The sequence below is a fragment of the Chlamydotis macqueenii genome, chromosome 20 (genome assembly GCF_036417535.1).
Source record: "Chlamydotis macqueenii isolate bChlMac1 chromosome 20, bChlMac1.mat, whole genome shotgun sequence".
Taxonomy (NCBI): domain Eukaryota; kingdom Metazoa; phylum Chordata; class Aves; order Otidiformes; family Otididae; genus Chlamydotis; species Chlamydotis macqueenii.
The window spans coordinates 1,271,402-1,293,674 of NC_141575.1; the positions used below are offsets into that span (position 1 = coordinate 1,271,402).

General features: G+C 45.6%; 2 protein-coding genes across 7 annotated transcripts in view; one reads left to right on the forward strand and one right to left on the reverse strand.

The window, feature by feature from the left end:
- The window catches only part of SCAI (suppressor of cancer cell invasion), a 43,783-nt gene extending 23,663 nt beyond the window's left edge, over window positions 1-20,120 (reverse strand). Inside the window, exons 1-5 of one of the 6 annotated variants that reach the window (XM_086763969.1) lie at window positions 19,818-20,120; window positions 19,054-19,098; window positions 10,026-10,087; window positions 6,276-6,381; window positions 4,505-4,629 (exon numbers count right to left, since the gene is read on the reverse strand). In XM_086763969.1, the coding sequence (XP_086620095.1) occupies window positions 4,505-4,629; window positions 6,276-6,381; window positions 10,026-10,087; window positions 19,054-19,098; window positions 19,818-20,087 (608 nt within the window). In that variant the 5' untranslated portion in view covers window positions 20,088-20,120. Of the gene's footprint in view, window positions 1-4,504; window positions 4,637-6,275; window positions 6,382-10,025; window positions 10,088-19,053; window positions 19,099-19,256; window positions 19,392-19,817 lie in introns of those variants that run through there. The other 5 variants (XM_086763966.1, XM_086763963.1, XM_086763964.1 and 2 more) reach the window with 5 other exon arrangements.
- On the forward strand, window positions 19,491-22,018 carry RPL35 (ribosomal protein L35). Its single transcript, XM_086764200.1, has 5 exons — window positions 19,491-19,802; window positions 19,855-20,178; window positions 20,428-20,564; window positions 21,013-21,094; window positions 21,799-22,018. The coding sequence occupies exons 1-5, from the start codon at window positions 19,491-19,493 to the stop codon at window positions 21,946-21,948; spliced, it is 1,005 nt and encodes a 334-aa protein (XP_086620326.1). The 3' UTR covers window positions 21,949-22,018.
- Window positions 22,019-22,273: the final 255 nt, after the last annotated feature.

Sequence of the window (22,273 nt, forward strand, 5' to 3'; positions counted from 1 at the left end):
GTCTAACATAAGGAAACAAGAAAACATACCCTTCTACTCTCAAACACCGAGAAGTAGATATGTGCACAAATTAAGAAATAAGCAGGCAACTATTTGTTGATCATGTGTATGCATATATCCCTCATCAGTAAGCTAATGCGCTCTTTACACCTCACCTGGCATCTTCCCTTGTGCGTCTGTCAGCCCCTCGATTCTGCACTTTCCTCTGTACAAGCCTAAGCATGCTTACAAAACCCAGTTCAACTCACTGCGCTGCACTAGTTTTGAATAGATGAAAATCAGCGGCGTTTTAAAAGCTTCTGTTCGCGCAATGTATGCGTGTTTGGCTGTTGCTGTCCACAGTCGCTGCTGGGTGTCCTCACGTACAGCTCTGAAGCAGCGTGCTCGCCTAATTGCAGCTGGCATAGCTGCACAATGCTGAGCGATTCCTCGGCTCCCCGGGGAACAGGAGAGATCTCCATGGAAACAGACAGTAGCACTTGTTCTTTTGATAGCATTCTGACATGACTGTAATAAAAGTTCATTTATGACAATACATGAGCACGGTTTCACTACAGATTTTTGCAGACAAGAGCTGCCATTGTTGCCATCCATGTACTGTTTGTGTTCTGAACATCATGCATGTCGCTCCCACGTATCAAGAAATTTTGCCATCAGAAAACAGATGCATAAGCAAAAGAGGATATTCAGTGCAGTTTCTTTAATTGGACCAGAGGATCTGCATTATTTGGTGAGAAACAGCCCAAAAGAATATTAAAGACTCTGTTGATTGCAGAGTGGATTACTAATAGAGCTCCTCCGACTGAAGGAGACAGGGAATATATGATCCAGAAGCAATTACACCCCCAACTTGAGACCAAGAGATCTATGTTATGACAAGCTATTTTGCTACTTCCAGATCTACAGAAGCATACCAGATCAGTATGGAGAGAAAAAGGCAACAGCCTCATCTTCCTCCGGGGTACGTCTGGCCGAGGATGATGAGCACGCAACAGGCAGCGGTAGGGATACTCACTCGTGCTGTTACTGATCACAATCAGCTTTCCAGGAGGGAGGAAGGGGCAGCAAAGGAGGGAATGGAGATGCTTTGATTTAGGACAGTTCTATCCAGACAAGGGAGACAGTTACACACCTCATTACAACAGCCTCCACAACAACAAATGGAAACTCTTTCCAATTTCTTGGCTTTTCAAACATTCCAAACGGACAAGAAGACACAAACTCGGATGTTCCAAAAGGACAGGTTTCTCACTGTGGGCACAGAAGACCGGTTCCCTTGCCACATTAGAGTGGCTGGTGCATAAATTCCATAGACAGTCCAAAATTTTATTAATTTCTTGCTGTATAATCTCAGCAAAGACCAGCACTACTTATGCGCTCATAATTAATTTTCTGTTGGCAGAAGCCAGATGATACTGGCGGAAAACCAATTAAAGATGCTGAGGTTGGTCTGACCAGCATCACATGGAGGTTGTCACAAGAGGACAACTTCCAGAGACATAAAGGTGTTAAGAAAGTTCTAGAGACTCAGCAGTACACTTCAAAATGGAACGTTATGGTAACTGTAGGTTTAACATTCAGAGCTTTAAATACATTCACAGTTTTGACAGGCAAACAAAAAGACAATCTCCTTTTATGTTCCTGTAGTAATTACAGGCTCCTATTCCCAGAATCTAAGCAGCAGTGGGGTAACAGCGTTGTGGCGTAGCTTCCCTGTCGCCTCTAATAACCCACAAAGACCACAAGCACAGCAGCAGCACTCACGGTACCTTGCCTCACCTATGCAATCGGTGTGAGAAGCCGGTCCCTTGCCAGCACCAGGCAGGGCACAGCCTGCAGCATTACCTGAAGCTTACAGGGTCCTGTTGTTTCTACATCATCAGCAGTAGCAGTGGACCTTTAAAGGTCCCTTCCAACCCAAACTATTCTATGATTCTAAGAGGTTCAACTTTCATCTTACTAGAAGTCTACAAAAATAAATGGTTAAACACTGTCACCTCTTTCCATGAAAGGACAGCAGTCGTGATTCTTGCAGCCTGCACAATGAGCAACAAGACCTTATAATCTGGGAAAGTATGTTATATGTATAAAGTCTTTTAATTTCTTAACGTTTCAAGCTTCACTGCGATACTGAACACATTTAAGCACTTTTTAACATTAAAAATAAAATAATAACTGTTAACAGTACACCATGAAAAACGGCTTCTTAACACATTGCCCTTCTCCAGACTTTTTTCCAAGAAAAAAGCAAGTGGGAGTGGGGAAAGGAGAGAAGAGAACAATTGGAACATACTTCATTACCAGTTGTTTCTAACTTATAGCTCAGGGTGTTCAAAAAGGGAGTACAGACACTAGAAAGACACCCTCCCCTCTAAGTTACTCTAGCAGGCACGACCACAAAAGGACGGTGTCACTGGTAGTGCGAGCACAAAGTATACTTTGGAGCAGCAACCTTGGCAGATCATCATATGTTTTCCTGAAATGCTGTATTTGGCATCTGCATTGGGAAGAGGAAGGAAAAGCTACTGAAACAAAGATGTGGCAGGCTGAGTCCTTGCATTTTTGGCAGCAGCAACAGCTGCCAACACAGCTATAGGCTCAGTTCCCTGTAGCTGAAGTGCCCAGAAGAGGTTTCAGGAAGGAAATCATTGCTCTCCTCTCCCTCCCCCATCACTTTTTTTCCATGTAATGTGGTAAGGATAAGAGAATGGCATAGAATACAGCAGCAGAAGCCATCATCATCTTCAAAACAGAAGGCAGCAGGCACACTTCAAATGAATTTGTTATGCTAGAAGGAAAAGCAAGCAACTGGACGAAGAATGAGGATACTTGCCAAGTCATTTCCAGGTGAACTACCTAGAAGAGAACAAGCACCAACAGAGGAGATATATCTGTAACTTGTAATGCTGCTTTATCCAGTCATTAGGAATTCCAGCCCATAGGAATCACAGGCCTCATAGGTGAAATGGTGGTCAAGTTCAGTTCAAGAAGCAACTACGTTGTGTCAAGTTATAGTAAGGACAGAGGCAGGCTCCCATTCCAGTATGTTCTTATTTTCACATAGCAGAGTTGGCTGCTGAAGCCCATCTCCGTATTTTTATTTCCCAAATTCATCCAAAGGTATTTTCTGTTTCCTTTTCATCTAGCCGGATAAGAAGGTTTCTTTTTGGCAAAGTACCACAGATCCACACAGAAACTACATCTCTCATCTGGAAATCTGATACAAGTACTAACCCCCTCCATGCCCAAAGGAAAGACAGAATGGCTGTAGATGCTCTGCCATCTCTGTGATCTGAACTTGAGCATCATACATCCAGACATGAACTCTTCAGTGACTCAGGCCAAAATTTCAAGCAAGCTGTATCAGAAAGCCAATGCAATGGCATATACGGTCCTGGAAATCCTGGCCTCAAGATGCCAGTCCTTTTGCTTTAGACTCTGGTGCATGGGGTGCTGACTGTAATCGCCAAGAACTCCTTGTCTCCACTGCCCATTTACCATTCAGATTTTGGAGCACAAACTGTTTGTTTTGGATTTGGTAACGAACTCCTGAAGCACATGAAAGGTTTATCAATAGCGGGGGGCAGGGGGGGAAGGAATCAAAACCATCTTTGCTAACCATCTGTGTTTGAATAACAGCAAGCTATATGGGCCCAAACATACAGCATTACTCAGAGACCAGGAAGAGGCTGAACTGCCAACAAGATATCAGGTAAAAACATTATTCCTTAGGAGACTCTACAGCAAAGCTTAGAAAGAAAACAGCTCTTGAATACATAACCTTTAAAGCAGCATATATTGACATAAACAGGATGCCTAGATCACCATCCAAACGTGAACTATTTTCCTTGAACTCCCCTTACTCTTCTTCCCCTTCTTATTGGTGCTGAGAAAACAGCTAGACTTTCTAGGTGTTATTGCAGATGTTTTGTAGATAAATGCAGATTTTAACCTTTCTCCACAGTTCAGATTAAGCATTTGTTTCACCAGACACATACAGGCTATGGTTTGGATGTTGCTGTTTATCACTTCCTAAATTTATTCCACAAAAATATTCCCTCCTCCTCTTTCCTCCCACCTAGGCCAATCCTTCTAATCTGGGTTGGGTTTTTTTTTTTGGGTGCAGAGACAGTGGGGTTTGGGACTTGGAAGCTGTTGACTGTATACAGCCACACCTAGTCCTTAATTGTGTACTTCATACACAACATTTCAGTATGAATTCTATCAATTTCACAGAATTTCCAGCTTGACCAAGACATTCGGCTCACCCTTCTCACATTTCCTTCCCTACCGTCTCAGAAGAAATGCATGAACCTCTAACTCCTACAGAGGTTCTCACACACGTGGTCCAAAACTACTCATACATAGGCGCACATTGTTCTCTCCTAAACAAACTTACTGGGTTTGAGTTTGAAATGTTGTACAACTGACTTCAGCGCCACTCACATACTGAAGTGTATGTTCCAATGCTTTTCTGAAGAAATACTGTCAAAAATGCACTAACCTTAAGCCATTGAATAGCTGTTTAGATTTATCCAATAAGTAGCAAAAGTCTGTCACTGTTTTCCTCTCTGCTTGAGGAATGTCATCTTCAGCTCCTCCTGATGACATGATTTCTTTTAGGGCAAACTCAGTCCTATGAAGAAGAAAACAGCCGTATTACTCAAAATTTGAGTAACTCATCCAGATGAGATGCACGTACAGTTCCATGGGGATGGTAACAAGGAGCATGCAATTCTCCCACAGGTTACTCTTCTCAAGACTCATTAAAAATAACAGCTGAGAATCAAAGCATGGGACTAATTATTGCACAATACACTAGTTAACAGAGAAAAATTTAAAATAAAAGTGGTACAAGAGTCAGAAAATAAAATAACTCTGAGGACTGTATTCACAAACACAAAACTGCCAACAAAGGGACTGTAACACAAACAGTACTTGGGTTTCATACTTGGACAAAGAAATTCTCTCTAAATTTGCCTTTCTGCAGAGGTGTTTATCCTGCAGCCGTATTTAGAGAAACTAGGCTCAGTCCTGTTTACATGTCATTTTGTTCTGTCACTGTGGAAAACTGTTGCTCACTAGTTGCTATTGCTAAGACACAGCAACTTTAGACAGAGTGCTAAAAAATATCCTGCTTCATCTTTGCTTCCTCATGACTGTGTAATTCCATGGCTTGCACTGCCCACAATTATACCTGAGATCTATTTTTACTGTTCATATGAGCAAAATGTCGTATTTTACAGTAATCACCTGAACAAAAAAAACCTAATATATAACACAGACAACCCTAGTATTGAGCAGTATGGGAATATGAAAGCCTATAAAGGCAGGGTGGCTTTTAAAATCTTACTTGAAACATACGTAGATATTAAATTATCCTTTTGATCAACGCTGAGATACAGGTTTCTCAGCAGCAGCAACAAACCATGCTCCTCTGAAAATGGCTGCCAGGTCTTTGGCTCTTCTGTGCTCTCTAAGAATTTTACTGCAAGATAAACACACCTCTAACTTGGCAAATGCAGAGCTTTTACTTTCAGCAACTTCTCTACCGGTCCTGGTAAGCACTTTTGTTAAGCAAAAAGTTTCTATTTGTGCAGAAGCTCTGTTTGGATGCTATTGGTATAAATAATTACAAACAAGTGCCAATTCAAGCCAGGAAATGGCAAAGCTAACTCCTTACAGTCATTGGAAAGTACCCTGAAGTATATTTCATCAATTGTCATGAAAAACCTTCACAATAACCAAACAGAATTCAGAAATACTTCCCTGAACAAACACTTCATGCCTACCAAATGCAGAAGAAATTGGCAGTTCCCCCAGCTTTTGGGGATAAGTTAGTGAGCGTACCCTGCCAGCCAAGCAGTTTCACGATTTCCCAGTTTAGACAAGATGCAGCACACATTCCCTTCTCTCTTACACACCCACGTGACAGTGCACTAGAGCACCAGTGCAAGGCCACGGGGTGCACTGCACAAACCACTTGCTGTTCCAGAAAAAGGTAGGAAGTATTAACTGCAATATGGGTGCCAGACAGTGCGAGAGAGTTCAAAACATACCAACCAGATGTCAAAAGCTGCTGGTATGAGCCTAGCAAGCAGGACGTGACTATTGTGAAGCACCAGCCTGTGTTTGACATCTCTAAACGTTCACATTCACACAGCATGAAACATACAACACTGAGTATTAAAGCACCAGCATACGAAATTGAAGAGAACAGCGAGAGCTAAAAACAGATGTCAGAAGTAGCCAGGAGGTGATTCAGGAGGACGGACCGTACCCAGGTCCTGTGTGCTCCGCAGCAAGGGTGACCTAAATCCTGCAGTGACGCCCTGGGATCCCGCAGCACTCCACTGTGGTAGACCAGGCGCTCTAGAGCAGCTTCAGACACATTTTCAAAAATTGAGAAGCTTGCTTAAATTGCAAAGTACATTTCATACAGTCTGTCTCTCATTCCTTTAATTTAATGGTAAAGTCAATTTTATTTTATGCTACTCTTAAGTTACACTGTGCAACACCCCAGCCGCTGCTAACGCTGGCCAACTGAATCTGCGCTGGCCCTGGTGCAGGCACGTAAAGCTCACTGCAGTTCTCGCATCGAGGGAGTTCGCTAGGCCACTGCAAAGATGGCCACTGATGCAATCAATAAGAGACATGCTAGAAAATTCACTGCTCGCCGCTCTGAAAGGTATCAGAAGGCAGGAAAAAGACTTGTTGCAGAGAAAGGAGGAAAAAACTCTCTCAGGTTAAACACAATTAGGGTGTATTTTGAAAGCCTACTCCAACCCCAGCCAGTTCGTAAATATTTAGCACAATACTAGTTCATGGAAAGTTAAAAGAACTGAGAAGAGAAAAAATTAAAAGAAAAAAATTCCACTCTAAAGTGAAGCTGCCACAAGTACAAAAAGCAGAGATCTAAAAATAAAATACAATAAATGTGAAGCACCAGAAAAAAAAAAAACAGGAAAGGAAGGGATGGGAAAACAAAAAAATCATTATAATATAGAGACAGATGATTAATTCAGAGGGAAGAGAACAAAACCTGTATCCTCTAAAATGAGTATCTTATAAAAAGTTCAGGTTCATTTACAATAACCAACTTTGGTCTTTATGCAGAGAGCCTGCCTGTCAGGCAGTGTCTTACTTCAACAATAAAAGACTTGCCATACAACTGTATGTCACATGAGCTTAGCAAAGGCAACAAAAACTAGATGGTGTGGAAAAACGTAGCAACTCCACTGCATGTTACTACCCCTACATTTAAGCAGGTGAGGACCATCACAAACACAGGATGCTCTCGGCGTTCCAGGGAAGGTTACCGTCCTGGCACAGCCAGCAGCACGAAAAGGGTGAGAAACAGGACAGGCAAACCAAAAACCAGCTAGCATCAGTATTTGGCAGCGTAAAGCACTATTGCTGAACGTGATCAAAACAGAGGTTAAAACAAAGAGATGTACTTACACCACCAAGGTACTGCAGCGCTAACCCTGCGTGTGTGTGGTGACGAAGGAGGACAGGTGGAAGAAGAGGGGAAGGCTTTTTATTGCAAATGGCAAAATTTTCACAGATCTTCTGCTAAAACTTCTAAGTTTGTTCATAATTTTAATTTCCAGTAAAACCAATACTCAGCAATAGGGTGTTGATACAAAAACACTGAAATACAGCTGATAGTAATAAACTAAAAAAACCTCATTATGACAGTTGCTGCCATGAAAACATCCCTACCATTCCACTTTGGAAACATGACTTCTACCTGGTTCTAATCTGGATTGCCATATGTATTTCATATGATAGAAAAGAAAGATTTGCAGGCTAGACCCAGAATAAAACACTGAATGCACACTTCCCTCAGCATGCTTTGAATTACACGTTTAATGCTTACTCTAAAAAGGCCTTTGGACAGAACTCTGAGAAACCTGAAAAGCTCTGCCCTGTATCATGATCTGTAAAAATTTTATCTGCCAGCTTTTCAGGTATGCTTAGCCTAACTTCAGCGTTTGTCAAACATTTTCATGGCATGCCTCTCACTCAACCTTAAGCACCTGAACAGTAAGACAGACACAAAAAATCATCTCGTTTTCTACTGACGCTTTTAGAGGGAGGGAGGTGACCAGAAGACCCTTGATCTGAGACATCAGAATGAATGCAGAAGACTCTGGGTGCTTATGAAAAGCTACTCCATTAATACAGAATAAATTAAACACAGAAGCCTCAATGTGCCCTCTTTGTTTCTGGGTTATTTTATAATAAAATAGCTAAATCTCAGTTAAAAGCAGAGTGAAATGAAACCTCAGTTACCCACACAATTATGAAACTATCTCTGTTCTTGATGAGCTGAAGATGCAAGCACAACTGCCTGTGGGATAGAATAGACACAACACCTCTGGGATGACAGGATGACTATGCTCCAAATAATCTACTTTGGACAGTGACAACAGAGGAGATCAAGTTTCACTCTCTTGCAGGATAGTTAAAGGCACGTTCTGGCTCTGCCACATATTGCACTCAGAAAACAGAAGGACTTCTAAACTACTCAGTGTATTTACACGTGTACACGCTGTAGTGGAAAGTCCTATTGAAAATCCTTAACGGTCACAGTTTAACAGCAAGCATGAGTCCTGCTCAGAATGGACTGGCTTCTTACTACATGTCAAATTTATCTTCATGATGATTATAACGTAACACCATACAGCAAATACATTGTAAAAATATTCAGACTGAATCACATCATGGGCAAACAGTCTTCCTTCTAGCAAAAATAATCAGGAAAATAAATAAGGGCTTCAACCAAGAAAGAAAGAAAAACAGTGAAGAGTTAAGCACAGTAGCAATAAGCATGACAATTTCCCTCTGTGAGATATCTTTAGAAAAGCTGCCAGAAGGTAGTTCTTCTACATATCTCAAATTCAAAGAAGCATTTTGGTTACAGACATAAGACAGGCGCTGCTGCAATTTAAACCCTGGTTTCACTCAGCCACAGCACGTGCCCGAATACAAAAGAAAGATGGGAAGGAAAAAGGGAAAAAGGACAACAGGAGCTGTTAAATGATAGGTGAAGCTGGCTTTTCCAGCTGATGGAGAAGGAAAATAAAATTAGTTGCCTCATGCACTGATTTTGGCTTATCATGCTCTGGAGGGGGTGGTGTTTGGTGCTGTACAATGAAAAAACTACTATCACGAGCAGCTCAGGAAAGGAGGTCTTCCCTACACACACTGAAGACTGTGTTGCAATGCAGCAGCATTACAGACGGGAGAATTATTATTAGAAACAGCAAGTGGGCACAGCAAAGGGAGGAATATAGCTACTGACATAGCCCTTTCCTCAGGGACTGCTGAGCTCCAAATGAAAAAATATAAATAAAGTGCGACCAGCAGCACATCCACAATGTGGACCTCTCCTTCCCTTTGAGACCAGAAGCAACCCCACAGATATGTGCTCCTCTTCTGCAGAAAGTTCTCCCAGTTTTGACAGCCCAGCTATACCAGAAATATCACCCACTTAATCCTTTGGTCTTGTGTTTGATGCTTTTTGCTTTTTTAAATGCAGAATAAACTGTTGGGCTGTTTTGCATGACAATTTTTTTTTTCTTAAGTAGCACAGGTTGAAAAAAAAGATCTCCAGAGCCTGCAAAAGGAGACACGAAAACATCAGTTTAAGAGACAGTTGAAATAAGTCAGAAAATGGTGACTTCCAGCAGAACTTATTATTCTCACAAAGATTTTGCCAACTCCTCAGGCCACACAAAGCAGAAAAATTGTGCTAGCCAAGCATTGCACTTTACATGCTAGGTTATGTCCACCACACTCTTAGAACGCACAATTCCAGGTTTGCCGAGTGCAATATATTAACAGATTTTACAATTCATGCCATTGCAGCACCCAGGGTAGAAGAGCTTACAGGCATCCCAGACGATGGCAAGACTATGCAAAGCAGTTGGAGCTGAAAGGCAGCAGGAGGAGGGTATGGGAAACAGATGAAAGTTTCATGATGCTAGCCAGTATTTTTAAAGTTATGTGTCGCTTACATCACACACATTTCCACTTCCCTGTGGTTTGCTGTCTTTTGGCTAAGGTTTTCCAGGCTCAGCTGGAAGGGAAAAAGAGTGCTGAAGTCAACGGTATGCACTCCCTCCTGGCCCTATACTGGGACTCAGGCCTGCAAAGCAAGGCAGGCTTTGTCAACAGTGAAAGAATACTCTGGTTCAAGGGAATCAAGCCTACAATGAAAGTCAAGCATAGGTGTGTTAAATAACTGTGTTACACGCACATCTCCTCAGCCAGGATCACTTCAGCCTGCCATTCAGCTGCCTGGTAGAAGAGGGTGGTCATAATGTCACACCTGACACTTACAGGGAAACAAACCCTCACTCCACAGACAATCCAGTGATGCTGTCACTGTACAGGCAGCAGTTATGAGGGTATCAACTCCACTGAGTAAGGACAGGTGGAATCAGGGGAAGTTTCCTGAAGTTGCATGGCAGAGGTGGCTGGACGTGGCATATTGACCTCGACAGAGCATTTGTATGACCAATCAGTCCTTCATTAAGCCTTCATCATCGCTTCTGTTCAGCTGTAGAATCGTGTCTCCTGCCTTCCAGTCAACCTGGACAGCCTCATCACATCGAGTATGTAGAGGACAGAAGCTGTGAGTACCTATTAGCGGTGTTTTATCTACTTCACTTCAATGGTCAATTGAAAGAACAACTCTGTTCTCACTACAGCATCAGCATTAGACTTAAAACTCTCATCTTGTACCACTAGAGGCAAACAGTCTCATTACAAAGACTTCACTGACACATTTGTTCTGTCTGGTATTTTACCAAAGAAATCAGTCTGTTGCACTGAACACAAGCAGTGTGGAGTACAGATACTTAACATACATCAGATACAACCTGTCTTTCTTACTTCAAAACCAGAGGAGTTTAGTCTTAAATTTTTAGACATTTATAAACTATCAGAAAAAAAAAAATCATGATTTTGTAAGTATAAACACAAGTGCATCTTTCAGAAGCAACTGTTTCAAAAATCAGAACATGTCACTAGTGTCATTTAACAGGTGACTTCACGCACCTTACAAAGTACTGATCTCCACGGCGTGCCAGTCTTCCAAAGATAAAGTTTGGACGTTAAACATCCACAGGAACAAATTTATTACAATGCAGAGGACTGATCAATGTGACCCAGTGAAGCTTCCTGGCTAAAATTAGAACGAGAATTTGTATTTAATTTCAGGCTCCATTCATTTCAGTTACTGAGCTTTCAACTCCGTCCCTTAAATGACCTGTACGCAACCTTCTGAACCGGACAGAAAATGCCAATCGAACAGGACAATCCAGGATGGTTAATGTTGGGGATGGCGACAGACGGGAGTGGAAGAGCATTCTCTTTTGGGAAGAAATGCTCTTGTTTTTTTCACCCAGCCACCTGAATACAGCAAACTGCAAATCCAGCAGTGAACTATGTCGGGTTGACTATATTGATTAACCTTTAGCCTGAGAACCAGAACTTTCTGTGACAGACGTAATACAGAACAGTAAACTGCCGTATCGACTATGAGTCCTAAACTCTTGCTGATCTGGAGTTTCATTGCTGGCATCAAATACAATTGGCTTGGGTTTACAGATGAGGCTCCAATTAATATTAAAATTCTGGAGTTGAGCAGGAAAGTATGTGCTTAGACAAGCGAACTAATGACAGGGATGAGGGATGGCTGCATCCTGGTTCACAGCTTCATGGATAGTTTTACCATTTTAATCAGGAAATCGCAGCACAGATACATAAAGTCTGCTTTTCAAATGCTTCCCCCTCCTTACTTAGAGATGCAGGTGCTAACCAAAAAGCAAAAGCAAACACACTTTCCACATCCATCTTGTTGACAAAAGAATTCCCCCAACCAAGACATTATTAGAATTGCTCTCCAACCAGTGGTGGAAAATACGTCCCAATCTATCAGGATTTTAAAGGTCTCAAACCCTGAGTCAAAGAGACCAACTCTCTTTTCACTTTTCATCTTGACACATCCCCCACAGCATCATTGCCAAAAGAAGACGTAATATAAAGGCAGATGCCCAGTTGGTATCTATTTCTTATCCATAAATTAATAGCACAGATAAAACTAAGCTCTGGATCATTCATGCTCAAAGCCTGGCAGCATCATGTATCACATCTCTACCAAGAAACATCTGACCTTGCCTTTGTCGAGCAAGATGTCCACCTTTGCTCTCTAATTGCCTCTCCTTTTCTTCTACAGTCTGGCACACTTGCCTCTTGTGTTTTCTTTCAAAGCTATACTGCACGTTTTGGGAAAACCATCTATGTGTTTCCACATAATCTGCTCAGAGTGCTGGTCCTGACAGAGCCTCAGACAACACAGAATTAATTAGAACCCAAATTCATTCCTCTCGCCAGAACACCTAGTTCTCCATTGAGAGCCACTGGCCCAAAGCTCCTGAGACACCATTTAGTTCTATTCAGGAAACACTGAAATAAATAAATAACAGCCTCCCCAGACACACACAGGCTCGCGGGCACTGAAAGCTCCACAGACTGCTGGAGTCAGTACTTCAGAGGAAACGGCAAGGAGCAGTTATATACGAGACCATTTCTTTATAAAATACATAGAGGGGGAAATTATTTCTTTATTATTCCGAGGTTTTAGTAGAAGTTGGAACCAAGCACAGACATTTTTCATCCGCAACGACTGTTCACCTCAGGGCATGTCTGCACTGCAGTGGCTGCAGTTCCTCCAGACGTACCAGCCTGGACGCTGCAGGAGGCATCTGCGAGCAGGCTGAGACCGCTCCTGGCAGGGTCTGCAGTCCCGGACAGCCATACCCAGGTCCGGCTCCACGAACAGCTAGATGGTTTCTGCACCCGCTATGCTCACTGCTGTATAAACATCCACGCAGAACGCACAATGAAAAGGACTTGGGCAGAGCCCAGGCTTTGGAGACACTTTTTGTTCGAACACCACAATTAAAAGCAACTTACAATATGACTTAAGAAAGAGAAACATGGAGCTGTTTTCTTTAGCTGATAATGCTAGTCAACTCCTGTTTTCTCTGCCCGGATGTTTGCTTATTTCAAAAGGGCACTAAAGAGAAATGCAGCATGAACTAGGAGGCTGAAAAACTTCTATTTTTTAAACATATCACTGTGTGGGTGACTGAAAATCACCTGCAAATTTAAGTAGTTCTACTCCAGTTGGGAATTCACCAAGAAAGTATTTTTCCTACTAAAATACACCAATTTTACAGGTAATTAGTTCTAAAGATTAAGCAAGAGGGAAGACATTAAAAAAAAAAAAAAAAAAAGAAAAACATACAAAGCCAACCAAAGCTGTGACACTAGCCCACACAGTTGTGCATGAACAGTCATCCTCTCTTTCACGAGGGAGGAAGCCTGGTCCCACATGGACCTGTTTGTGGCCCTGTTGACCCTTCCCTGCTGATCACCATCACCCCAGCTCTCCCACCCAGCAAAGCTAACTGCTTCAGCTGTTCCAGGGCTCCACACATGCTGACTGGCTGGCCAGATGCCTCCTATAAAATGTAACAACTCTCTTCTGTCTGTCCTTCCTTTTAAGAGATGTGCTAAACTCATCCCTCTCCTCCAGCTTCCTCCATGTCCTGTGAACATTACTGGCTAGATAATCTTCAGGATCCTTCTCCCTGCAGCAACACTGGTTACAGATTTAAAAGCTGCTTGGAGAAGAAGGGTGGGGAAAAAAAAAAAAAAAAAAAAAGAGGAAGCCTGACTATGCATTTGCATAAACTTTGTTTCCTAAAAAGGGGAAAAAGAGAGTGAAGGGGATATATAAGAAAACAGGATTAAAAACACACACACAATTCTCCAGATGCACACTGCTATAGCAAATGGAAGTGACGGACAGCCGGCACACAGAGTTATACAGGAATTTTACTTTATTACTGCAAACCAAAAGCTTAATACTTTCACATGAATGTGTAGCTCATTCCTCAGCATATCAGAAGTCCAGATTTGGAAACACTGTCTCGCATTAAGACCCCAGAGTTAATGTGAGCTGCCACCTCTGCACTACCTCTGACATCTCAGCAGGAACAATCTCAAAACTTCCTGTAGGGAAAAGACCCTATTATTTTACCTTCAAGTAAGTGCTTAGTCTATAGAATAGGGCTTTTCATCCGGTTTACAAATCTTTAGAAATCCTTTCATTGCTTAAAGCACACCTATGTCTATCCAGAACTGCAGCTTTGGCATCTTTTCTCCCAGAACAAGGAGGAGCTGCTCATTACCATCATACCATGGAAACAGTGTTGTCCCCTCCTGCCTTCTACACTGACATCATCTAAACCACACCTTACAGCAGACTCTTCTAAATTCACTGTGGGCAGACTCACTTTAAATACAAGAGACACGATATCACCACGGGATGCACGTGGCCTTTTTCAATTACCTTCGCAGCACAGAACTTTTGCTTCTCTTCTTTATGTTTCTGCCACTGGCAATTTGTTCCACCTTTGTCCATTCTGCGCCCTCTGTGATCCCTCTTTCACTGCAGTTCATGACCTTTTGTGTATAGGATGAACAAAGGGCAAAGGCTAAAAATGTCATCACAGTTGGGCCTCTGCTCTTCTACTGACTTAACTAGTTTGCTACGAAAAATGAGCTCAAGCTCAAAGTCAGACTGAGGCAGAGTTCCTAGGACACCGGAGTCCAGGAATCCCCAGAAGATGGTTCAGCAGCAATGTGTAAGAGGATGCAAGTGTCTCCTTTCATCCAAATTCAAATTATGAATCTGTAGTGGTGCCTGAGTACCACCTACATGGTACTTAGTAGTCATTTGCATTGTATGAAAGAGCAATAGAAAAAAAAAAACCATCAGGCTAGCCTACTCTTGGCAGGGGTGGGAGGGGAAGAAGGGAGACAGAAAAACACCATCAGCTGTGGCAGGCTGAGCTGGGTGTATTTACATTTCAGAAGCTAAGCTATTTAGTGGTTTATTTACACACAATGTTCTTGGAGCAGCTAAAATGCCAGTTGTGTTTTATCTTGATTTTGTGGCAACGCACATAAGCCACAAAATCATAGGAAGAGTCTGCGAATGAGATATGAACCTCGTACATCTGGAAAAGCACGTAAGCCACTGTGAGAAGGGAGAAAGATTTTTGGAAGCACAGGCACAGCACGGGTTGAAATGCATTCGTTATGACAGGACACGAAATACAACCCAGGGACTCAAAAGCAACAATCAAGTCACAATACAACGGCTTACACTGCAGGGATCACACATCCCTGTATAACTCTCATAGCCAAGTCAACCTAGAGCAAGGCATACCGGGGCCTCAGGTCTCCCCAGGCTGCCCCTCCATGTTAGAGTGAGGAGAGAATTGCAGTCAGCTCCATTTTATGCACATTCAATGGCAAGAGGCCAGCACAACTGTTGACTGAGCCAAATCTGGGCCCCCTTGAACTAAGCCATCACCTAAAGCAGGGCGGAAAAGCACATGCCTCTCGCATCTAGAGCAGCCAAGTTCCTGAAAAGCACCCAAGTTATAAGATAGATTTTTTTTTACTTTCTTCCTGTACTCAGAAAACAACTGATGTTTTATCTCTTTGATGTACACTCATCAACTCAAAACTGAACGGTTGCTATACAGTGTAGCTTGATGTTAATCTGATGGAAAGACTTCTTTCTAGCAAGTCAAATCATTTACTAGGTGGCCCAAACGGCACTTCAGGCCAGCATCCGATCTGGAGGGCAGTTATCATCACACTCTGCATCTTGTTAGCGTTCTCGGCCAAGGTAACAATGGCTGCTTTCCAACGGGAATCTTACTCTGACAAAAGAGAACGCGGTGCAAGCTAGAGAAGGCTTTTTGATCAGCTCAGTTCACTTCCCTCCAAATCGGCATTTGGCGATAAGCTGCCAGCAAGCTCGGGAATTGCACAGAGAGCGTCATCACTCTGGGAATTCACTCTCCTGAGTAGGAGCTGCTCCTGGACTGTTCCTCTGCCACACAGCAGAGAAATCCCTCTGCTGACTTTTGTTTTAATTATATTTTAAAAATTCAGCTTCTAGTCTGTCTTCCATTATAAGAGCAATAATTAAAAATACTTCAAACGCAGAGTCCTCTAAACCTGCTGTTCCATCCAGGCTTTTTGGCATCGCGCACTTCCTTTCTTGACTGACATCCTCAGGGAACCAGATTGATAGCTATTCTATTCTATTCCTGTTGCAGGGCTGTACGGCGCGCTCTCAGCACATGTAAACTGCTAGGTAATATTTGCGTTGGCAACTAACTTACATACTTTACAGAAACAGACCTCTGTTTGACCCTCCATGCAGCTCCCACACACAATTTGGTCCACTCCTTTAAACCGCTTCCTTCTGCTGGAACACATACCCCATTCCATACCTCTGTCTCCAGCCTGTTTAAAAACTGCATATCCAGAGCAGAGCTTATGTGCTCAGAGAGAGCAGCTCGGCTACAAAAGCCAAGCCACAGAATGTTCTTATGCAAGAATACCAGAGAAAATTATTATAAAACTTGCAGGTACAGGTCTTGGTTTTCCTTGTACTAAGATTGCTCCAATTAAACATTTCTATGAAAAAAAAAAAAAAAAGAACCTATTAAAAGTTCCATGAAGAAAAAAAAATACATGAACACACAGATTTCTGTGATAAGATTTCTGTGATAAGATCTCTGTGATAAGATCTCTGTGATAAGATCTCTGTGATAAGATCTCTGTGATAAGATCTCTGTGATAAGATGTATCATGCTTTTGGGGGTTGGCAGGGAGGTGTTGGGTTTTGTTTGTTTAAAATACATCTGAATTTTAGCTATTGAGGCAGTAACATCACCTCAAAATAGACTTTCACACCAGAACTCCTCCTTCCTTGCCCAAAGCACACCATGCAGAATAAAAGATAAGCCAACAAAATAACACATCCAGATGATCAAATGAATTCCCATTATCCATTTATACCACGGCAGTTTATCAACAACTCCATTTAAAGCCAACAGCGCTAAACTAGAATAAAAATGATGCAAAGAGAGGCGAAATCTGACTGGCACACGCCAGGAAGAGCGCAGCTGCAGTGCGAGCGGAGGACTGTGCAGTCATATCATGTGACAGGAGCGGCGCTGGCAGCAGAGGAGGGAGAGCTACAGCCCCTGTCCTCCCACCTTCCTAAATCTATGCCTTCAGTACAACATTACGGACAGCACAATTTCATTTCAATGCAGAACTGACTCACGTTATAAGCTTCTCAATGTTTTGAATTTATATTCTCCATTTTTATTACCTCTCTCCACCAAAGAGAAAACACAGAAATTAATAACAATACAGGCAAGCTATGTATTCCTCCCACTGCTCAGCACTTTTAGCATTTTACCACTTGTAGATCTCAGTTTTAGAACTGAGCATGGCGAACACAGAACATGGTACTGTTGTCTATACCATTCTTACATGTAGAGCTTAGCTTTGTGATAAAACCTTACAATGTTTGTAAGAGACATGGATTGCCATTGAATTTTGATGCTGTATTGTACCTGTATTTCAAGATAAAACAATGATCACAATCTCAGCACAGCAAAATATTTCTTCTCTCCATATAGTTTCTCTGAACAGTTTTTATATTTTCTGTAGCAAAGAACGGGGCTACCACATTTGTCTACGCTATCCGTATGATTTTGGCAGCCCAGAATGATTGGAGCTCTTTGCTTCTCATTAAGTGACTCATTGTTTCTTTCACTTAACATAAATTGTGACCCAGTTTATCTTAAAAGAGACTGACTTATCTGATTTGAAAATGAAGCATCTTTCTCCAAGAACATGACCTGCGCTCAGGTGTCACACTCCTTCATCGCCCCCTTAACAGTCTGAGCAAGGGAGGTTACAACCATTACACAAGCGGGTTCACACAAGGTGAGAAGATACACCGGGCAGTAATCGCATCTGCAAACTTCCACAGCAAGATCCATACCAGGATGATCCATGATTTCCGAAGGCTGCTACCAACACTGCAGCTCTGTTGCTCACAGGAATGGTGGGAGAGCGTACACATGCTGGGAGACCACTTATGCTAGCATTTTAGTCATCGTATGGTGCAACAGTGCTGCTTTGCATTAGCTCAGACAAGATGCTGAGAATTCTGGATTGCATTTGGACAGCTTTTGCAAAACCTAGTGATTTTTTGTACTAAGGGATCCATTTTGCAGGTTGAAGGACTAGAATTTCTTGGCTGAGACACAGCTTAAGCTTGGAAGCTTGGAGGCTGGTTATTAAATTACAGAAGCAGCAGGAGATTAGACCCAGACTCTGAAAACCTGCAGTCTTAATCCTGAATGTTTTACCTGTGGCAGCCTTTGGTTATTCACATTTTTACAGCCAGTAATGGGCAGAAATTTGAGGGGGGCATGACACAACATAACAATCATCCAGCTTCTATCACCAAGGGCATTCACATCACCTATTGTCCAAAGCATTTCTCAGTACAAAACAAGAATTTGGTGAAGAGGGTGTTGCTGAGATAAAAGTTTAATATCAGAACAAATCCACCATGATCCCACCTAACTTGCAATTTGGATATCCAGCGCTGCACAGGCAGCTCTTGTAAAATCCAGCAATATTTCCTCCGACAGGATTCATCTGCTGATGCAGAAACGCAGCTACCTGTCAAAGGCACGCGAACACAGCCAGCCTCGCAGGCGGGGAGAGGCAGGGTGGCGAGCGGGAAGATAGCATAGAGAATGGAGAAGTTAATAGAGAGGGGCCGTTTCCGTAATTATTGCAGTTCTGTTGCGAATCAAGGCCTAAGCAGAAAACGTGTCACATCGCATTTCTCTTCTCCGGTAACGGCGGAGAGCGGTGAGCAGGGCTCCGTGCGCTCCGGCACAGGCCCTCGGCAGCCTCCAGCGCCATCGCTGCCCCTCAGCCCGGGCACCGGGCTCGGACCCCCGCCGAAGCTGCGGCTGGGCTCCGGGAGAGCCCGCCGGGAGGGGAGGGGAGGCCCCGCACAGCCCCGGCCGCCCCCGCCCGCACCTGCCGCGCCGCCCGCTCCCGCCTTACCTGGGCTTCCGCTTGCGGCAGGGCTTCTCCGCTGGGCCTGGAGCTCTGCGGGGGCGAGACGGCGGTGAGGGGCGCGCCGCCGCCGGGCCTGCCCCGAGGCGCCCGCAGCAGCCGCCACCGCCGCTCCCGCCCGCCCGCGCCGCCGCCGCCGCCCCGCCCGCTCCCCGCGCCCGCCCGCGCCGCCGCCGCTCCGCCCCCCGCACCTGAAGGCCGAGCCGGTGCGGAGCAGGCGCTGCCGGGCGGCTCCTCTCACCATCCGCACCGCCTCCGCCAGCTCCCGGGCAAAGCCGCCGCCGCCGCCACCACCGCCGCCGCGGCGAGGGCTCCGGCTGCGCGGAGCGCGGCTGCCGCCTCACGCTAGTCTGGGTCGGCCTGGCCCCGCCCCCGCCCGCTCCTATTGGGTGAGAGCCCGGGCTAACGGCGAGGCGGCCTTCTGAATGGCGGCACAGGCTGTCAATCGGGAGCCCCCCGCCTTCCCGCGCGGGGCCGGCGAGGCTCGGCGCGGCTGCCTGGATACGGCGGGAGGCGGCGCCACCGTGTGGGGAGGCCCAGCCGGGCCCAGCCCGCCCCGTCGCGTCCCGGCGCCAGACTCGACCCGCGCCACGCCGCTCGCTCGCTCCCTCCGTCCCTCCGCCTGTCCGCCCGCCCCGCCTGGCCACCTGCGTGCACAGCCCTGCCCTAGCCCTGCACTGCTCCGCCGCGGTGGCCGCTCCCGCCCCGCCCGCCGTCACGTCCCCACCGCTGCCGGTGTAATAGTGCCGCACCTCGGCCAGCGCGAGAACACCGGCTCCGCTCTGACAGCGCTTCAGCGGCGGAAAGAGAAGAGCGGGCGGCGGCGGCAGCAGCCCCGAGCCGCCGCGGCAGAGCGGCGCGCAGCAGCCCCCTCCCGCGGGGCCGCAGCCCCAGTGCCCCGGGGCCGCCGGCGCTGCCCCGCCGCCTCCCGCCTTCCCTGTCAGCGCCCGCGGCCGGTACCACCGCGCTGCCCGCGGGGGGGTGCGCAGCGCACAGGCGCCTCCCCCCGCGCAGCCGCGCATTGGTAGGCTCCGGCCGGTAGCACCCTCCGCCTCCTGTCCCCGCGCGGCTTCCGTCCTTTCCGCCGCCGGCCGCGCCGCTGCTGCCATCATGGTGAGCGGTTCGCTGCCTCTCCCGGTGCAATCCGGCGGCATCCGGCCCGCCGCGGCCCCGGGCCCGCCGCGCCGCTGCCGCACCGCTGCCGCACGCTGGCCCCGCCGTCGGCGTGATGTGGCGGGGACGAGGGAGGGCGGCGATGTGGGGCCTGAGGGGCGGGGGGAGGCCGCGGGGGAGGGCTGCTCCCGGCCGGGGGGCGCGGCGGGTTCCCGGGAGCGGGGCTGACGGCCTGTCCGCCGTCCGCAGGCCAAGATCAAGGCCCGAGACCTGCGAGGGAAGAAGAAGGAGGAGCTGCTGAAGCAGTTGGAAGATCTGAAGGTGGAGCTGTCGCAGCTGCGCGTGGCCAAAGTGACCGGCGGGGCCGCCTCCAAGCTCTCCAAGATGTAAGTGGGGCCCGGCCCGGGTTAACGCCGGTGCGGGTGTGGCGGGCAGGGGGTGCTGCGGGGGGGCCGCGCAGGAGCTTGGCCCGGCCTGAGCGGGGGTGGTGGGAGCCGCGGCCTTCAGCCGGTACCCCCGTGAGAGCGCGTGGGTTGTGTGGGCCACAGCACTCAGTCTGGGAGGTGTTTTCACATTCTGTGTGGTGATCCTGTACTGTAAACCGAGGACAAACAGTGTGGGTGAGGAACCTGGGCTTGGAAATCGGTTTGTGCATCTCTGCCTGGAGACGTTCAGCTGAGATGCGCCGGAGGTTGTCAGTGTGTTGCTGCCACGTGGTGCAGCAGCGTTGTAGGCTGTTGGCTGTGGCGTGTACGCGCTCTGTGTGCGCTGGGTTCTGAATCTGCGGTGCTTCTCTTCTGCTGGGTTCTGACACGTACGTTTTTCCCCGTGCAGACGTGTGGTGCGCAAGTCCATTGCCAGAGTCCTGACTGTTATCAATCAGACCCAGAAGGAGAACTTGAGGAAGTTTTACAAGGTAAGTCCAAACATTTTGCGTAGTGGTCTTTTTTTTGTTTTGCTGTTTTCAGGTGCATAGTTTGTAGGAAGGACCTAATTTTATAGATTGTTACTGGGAAGCTTAAAACTCAAGAAAAAGAAATACTCATTGATGTGCAGTTTTAAAGTTCTTGAGTCATGATTCTTTTTTAAATATTACTGCAAGACTACCCTGAAGCTTGTAAGCTCGATGTGAATCTGCTTTTGCCAGGAGTCTTCTGGGCAGCACCCCTTCTCTGGGCTGTAATATCATTTCTAGAAGAGGGAGTTTCCACAAGTGCAGATACTCTCCTAAATTTTAGTCACATTGCAGGTGACCAAGGAATTCTTTGTCTCAATAAGTTTCTGTAGTTTTTAGAATATTACTTCCTGGGGTTTGGATTGTATAGGAAGAAAAGAACTCTTGTTCAAGGGATGCTGGATAACTGGGACTTGTAAGATTAAGGATTGCTTAAACCTGAGTCAAAGCAAGTACAACTGGTACAAAAGTTGGAATCAGCGCATGTTTCCCAGTGGAGAGCGGTTCTCTTAAACTTTCAGGCTGCAACGAGAGTCTGAATAAAACGAAGCTTGAAGGGTTGCTGCTGGTGCTGTTCTTGTAGGCAGCTCGGCTCTCTATGAGCTTGTGCACCTGATTGCTGCCTTGCAGTCTGTCAAACTTAACTTGTATGTTTTTGCAAACAGGGCAAAAAGTATAAGCCTCTTGATCTGCGGCCAAAGAAGACTCGGGCCATGCGACGCAGATTAAATAAACATGAAGAAAATCTGAAGACCAAAAAACAGCAGCGAAAAGAACGTTTGTACCCTGTCCGGAAATATGCCATCAAGGCGTAAACCGCAGTGTGCCGAAAGTTCTTAATTATACTGGCTGAGTATGTCTCATTAAATAGAATTTTGTTTGGAAGCTGTGACTGGTGGTTTTTTTAGTAGCAGTGGGATAAATCATTGGCTTTATGAAAAGAGATCAGAGCATTCACAGAAAGTTTATTTGAACTGTTGTTGCTAATGAAAATACTAACATAACTTCCAGTTTAAGGTTATTTTTCTCTTTGAAGAGGAGGCAGATGAGTACAGATCTGTGAGGCTGGTTCAACGTAACATGTAGAAGGTATTTAACTTGACACTGATTTAAGATGGAAGCTTTACACGGATGCTTACA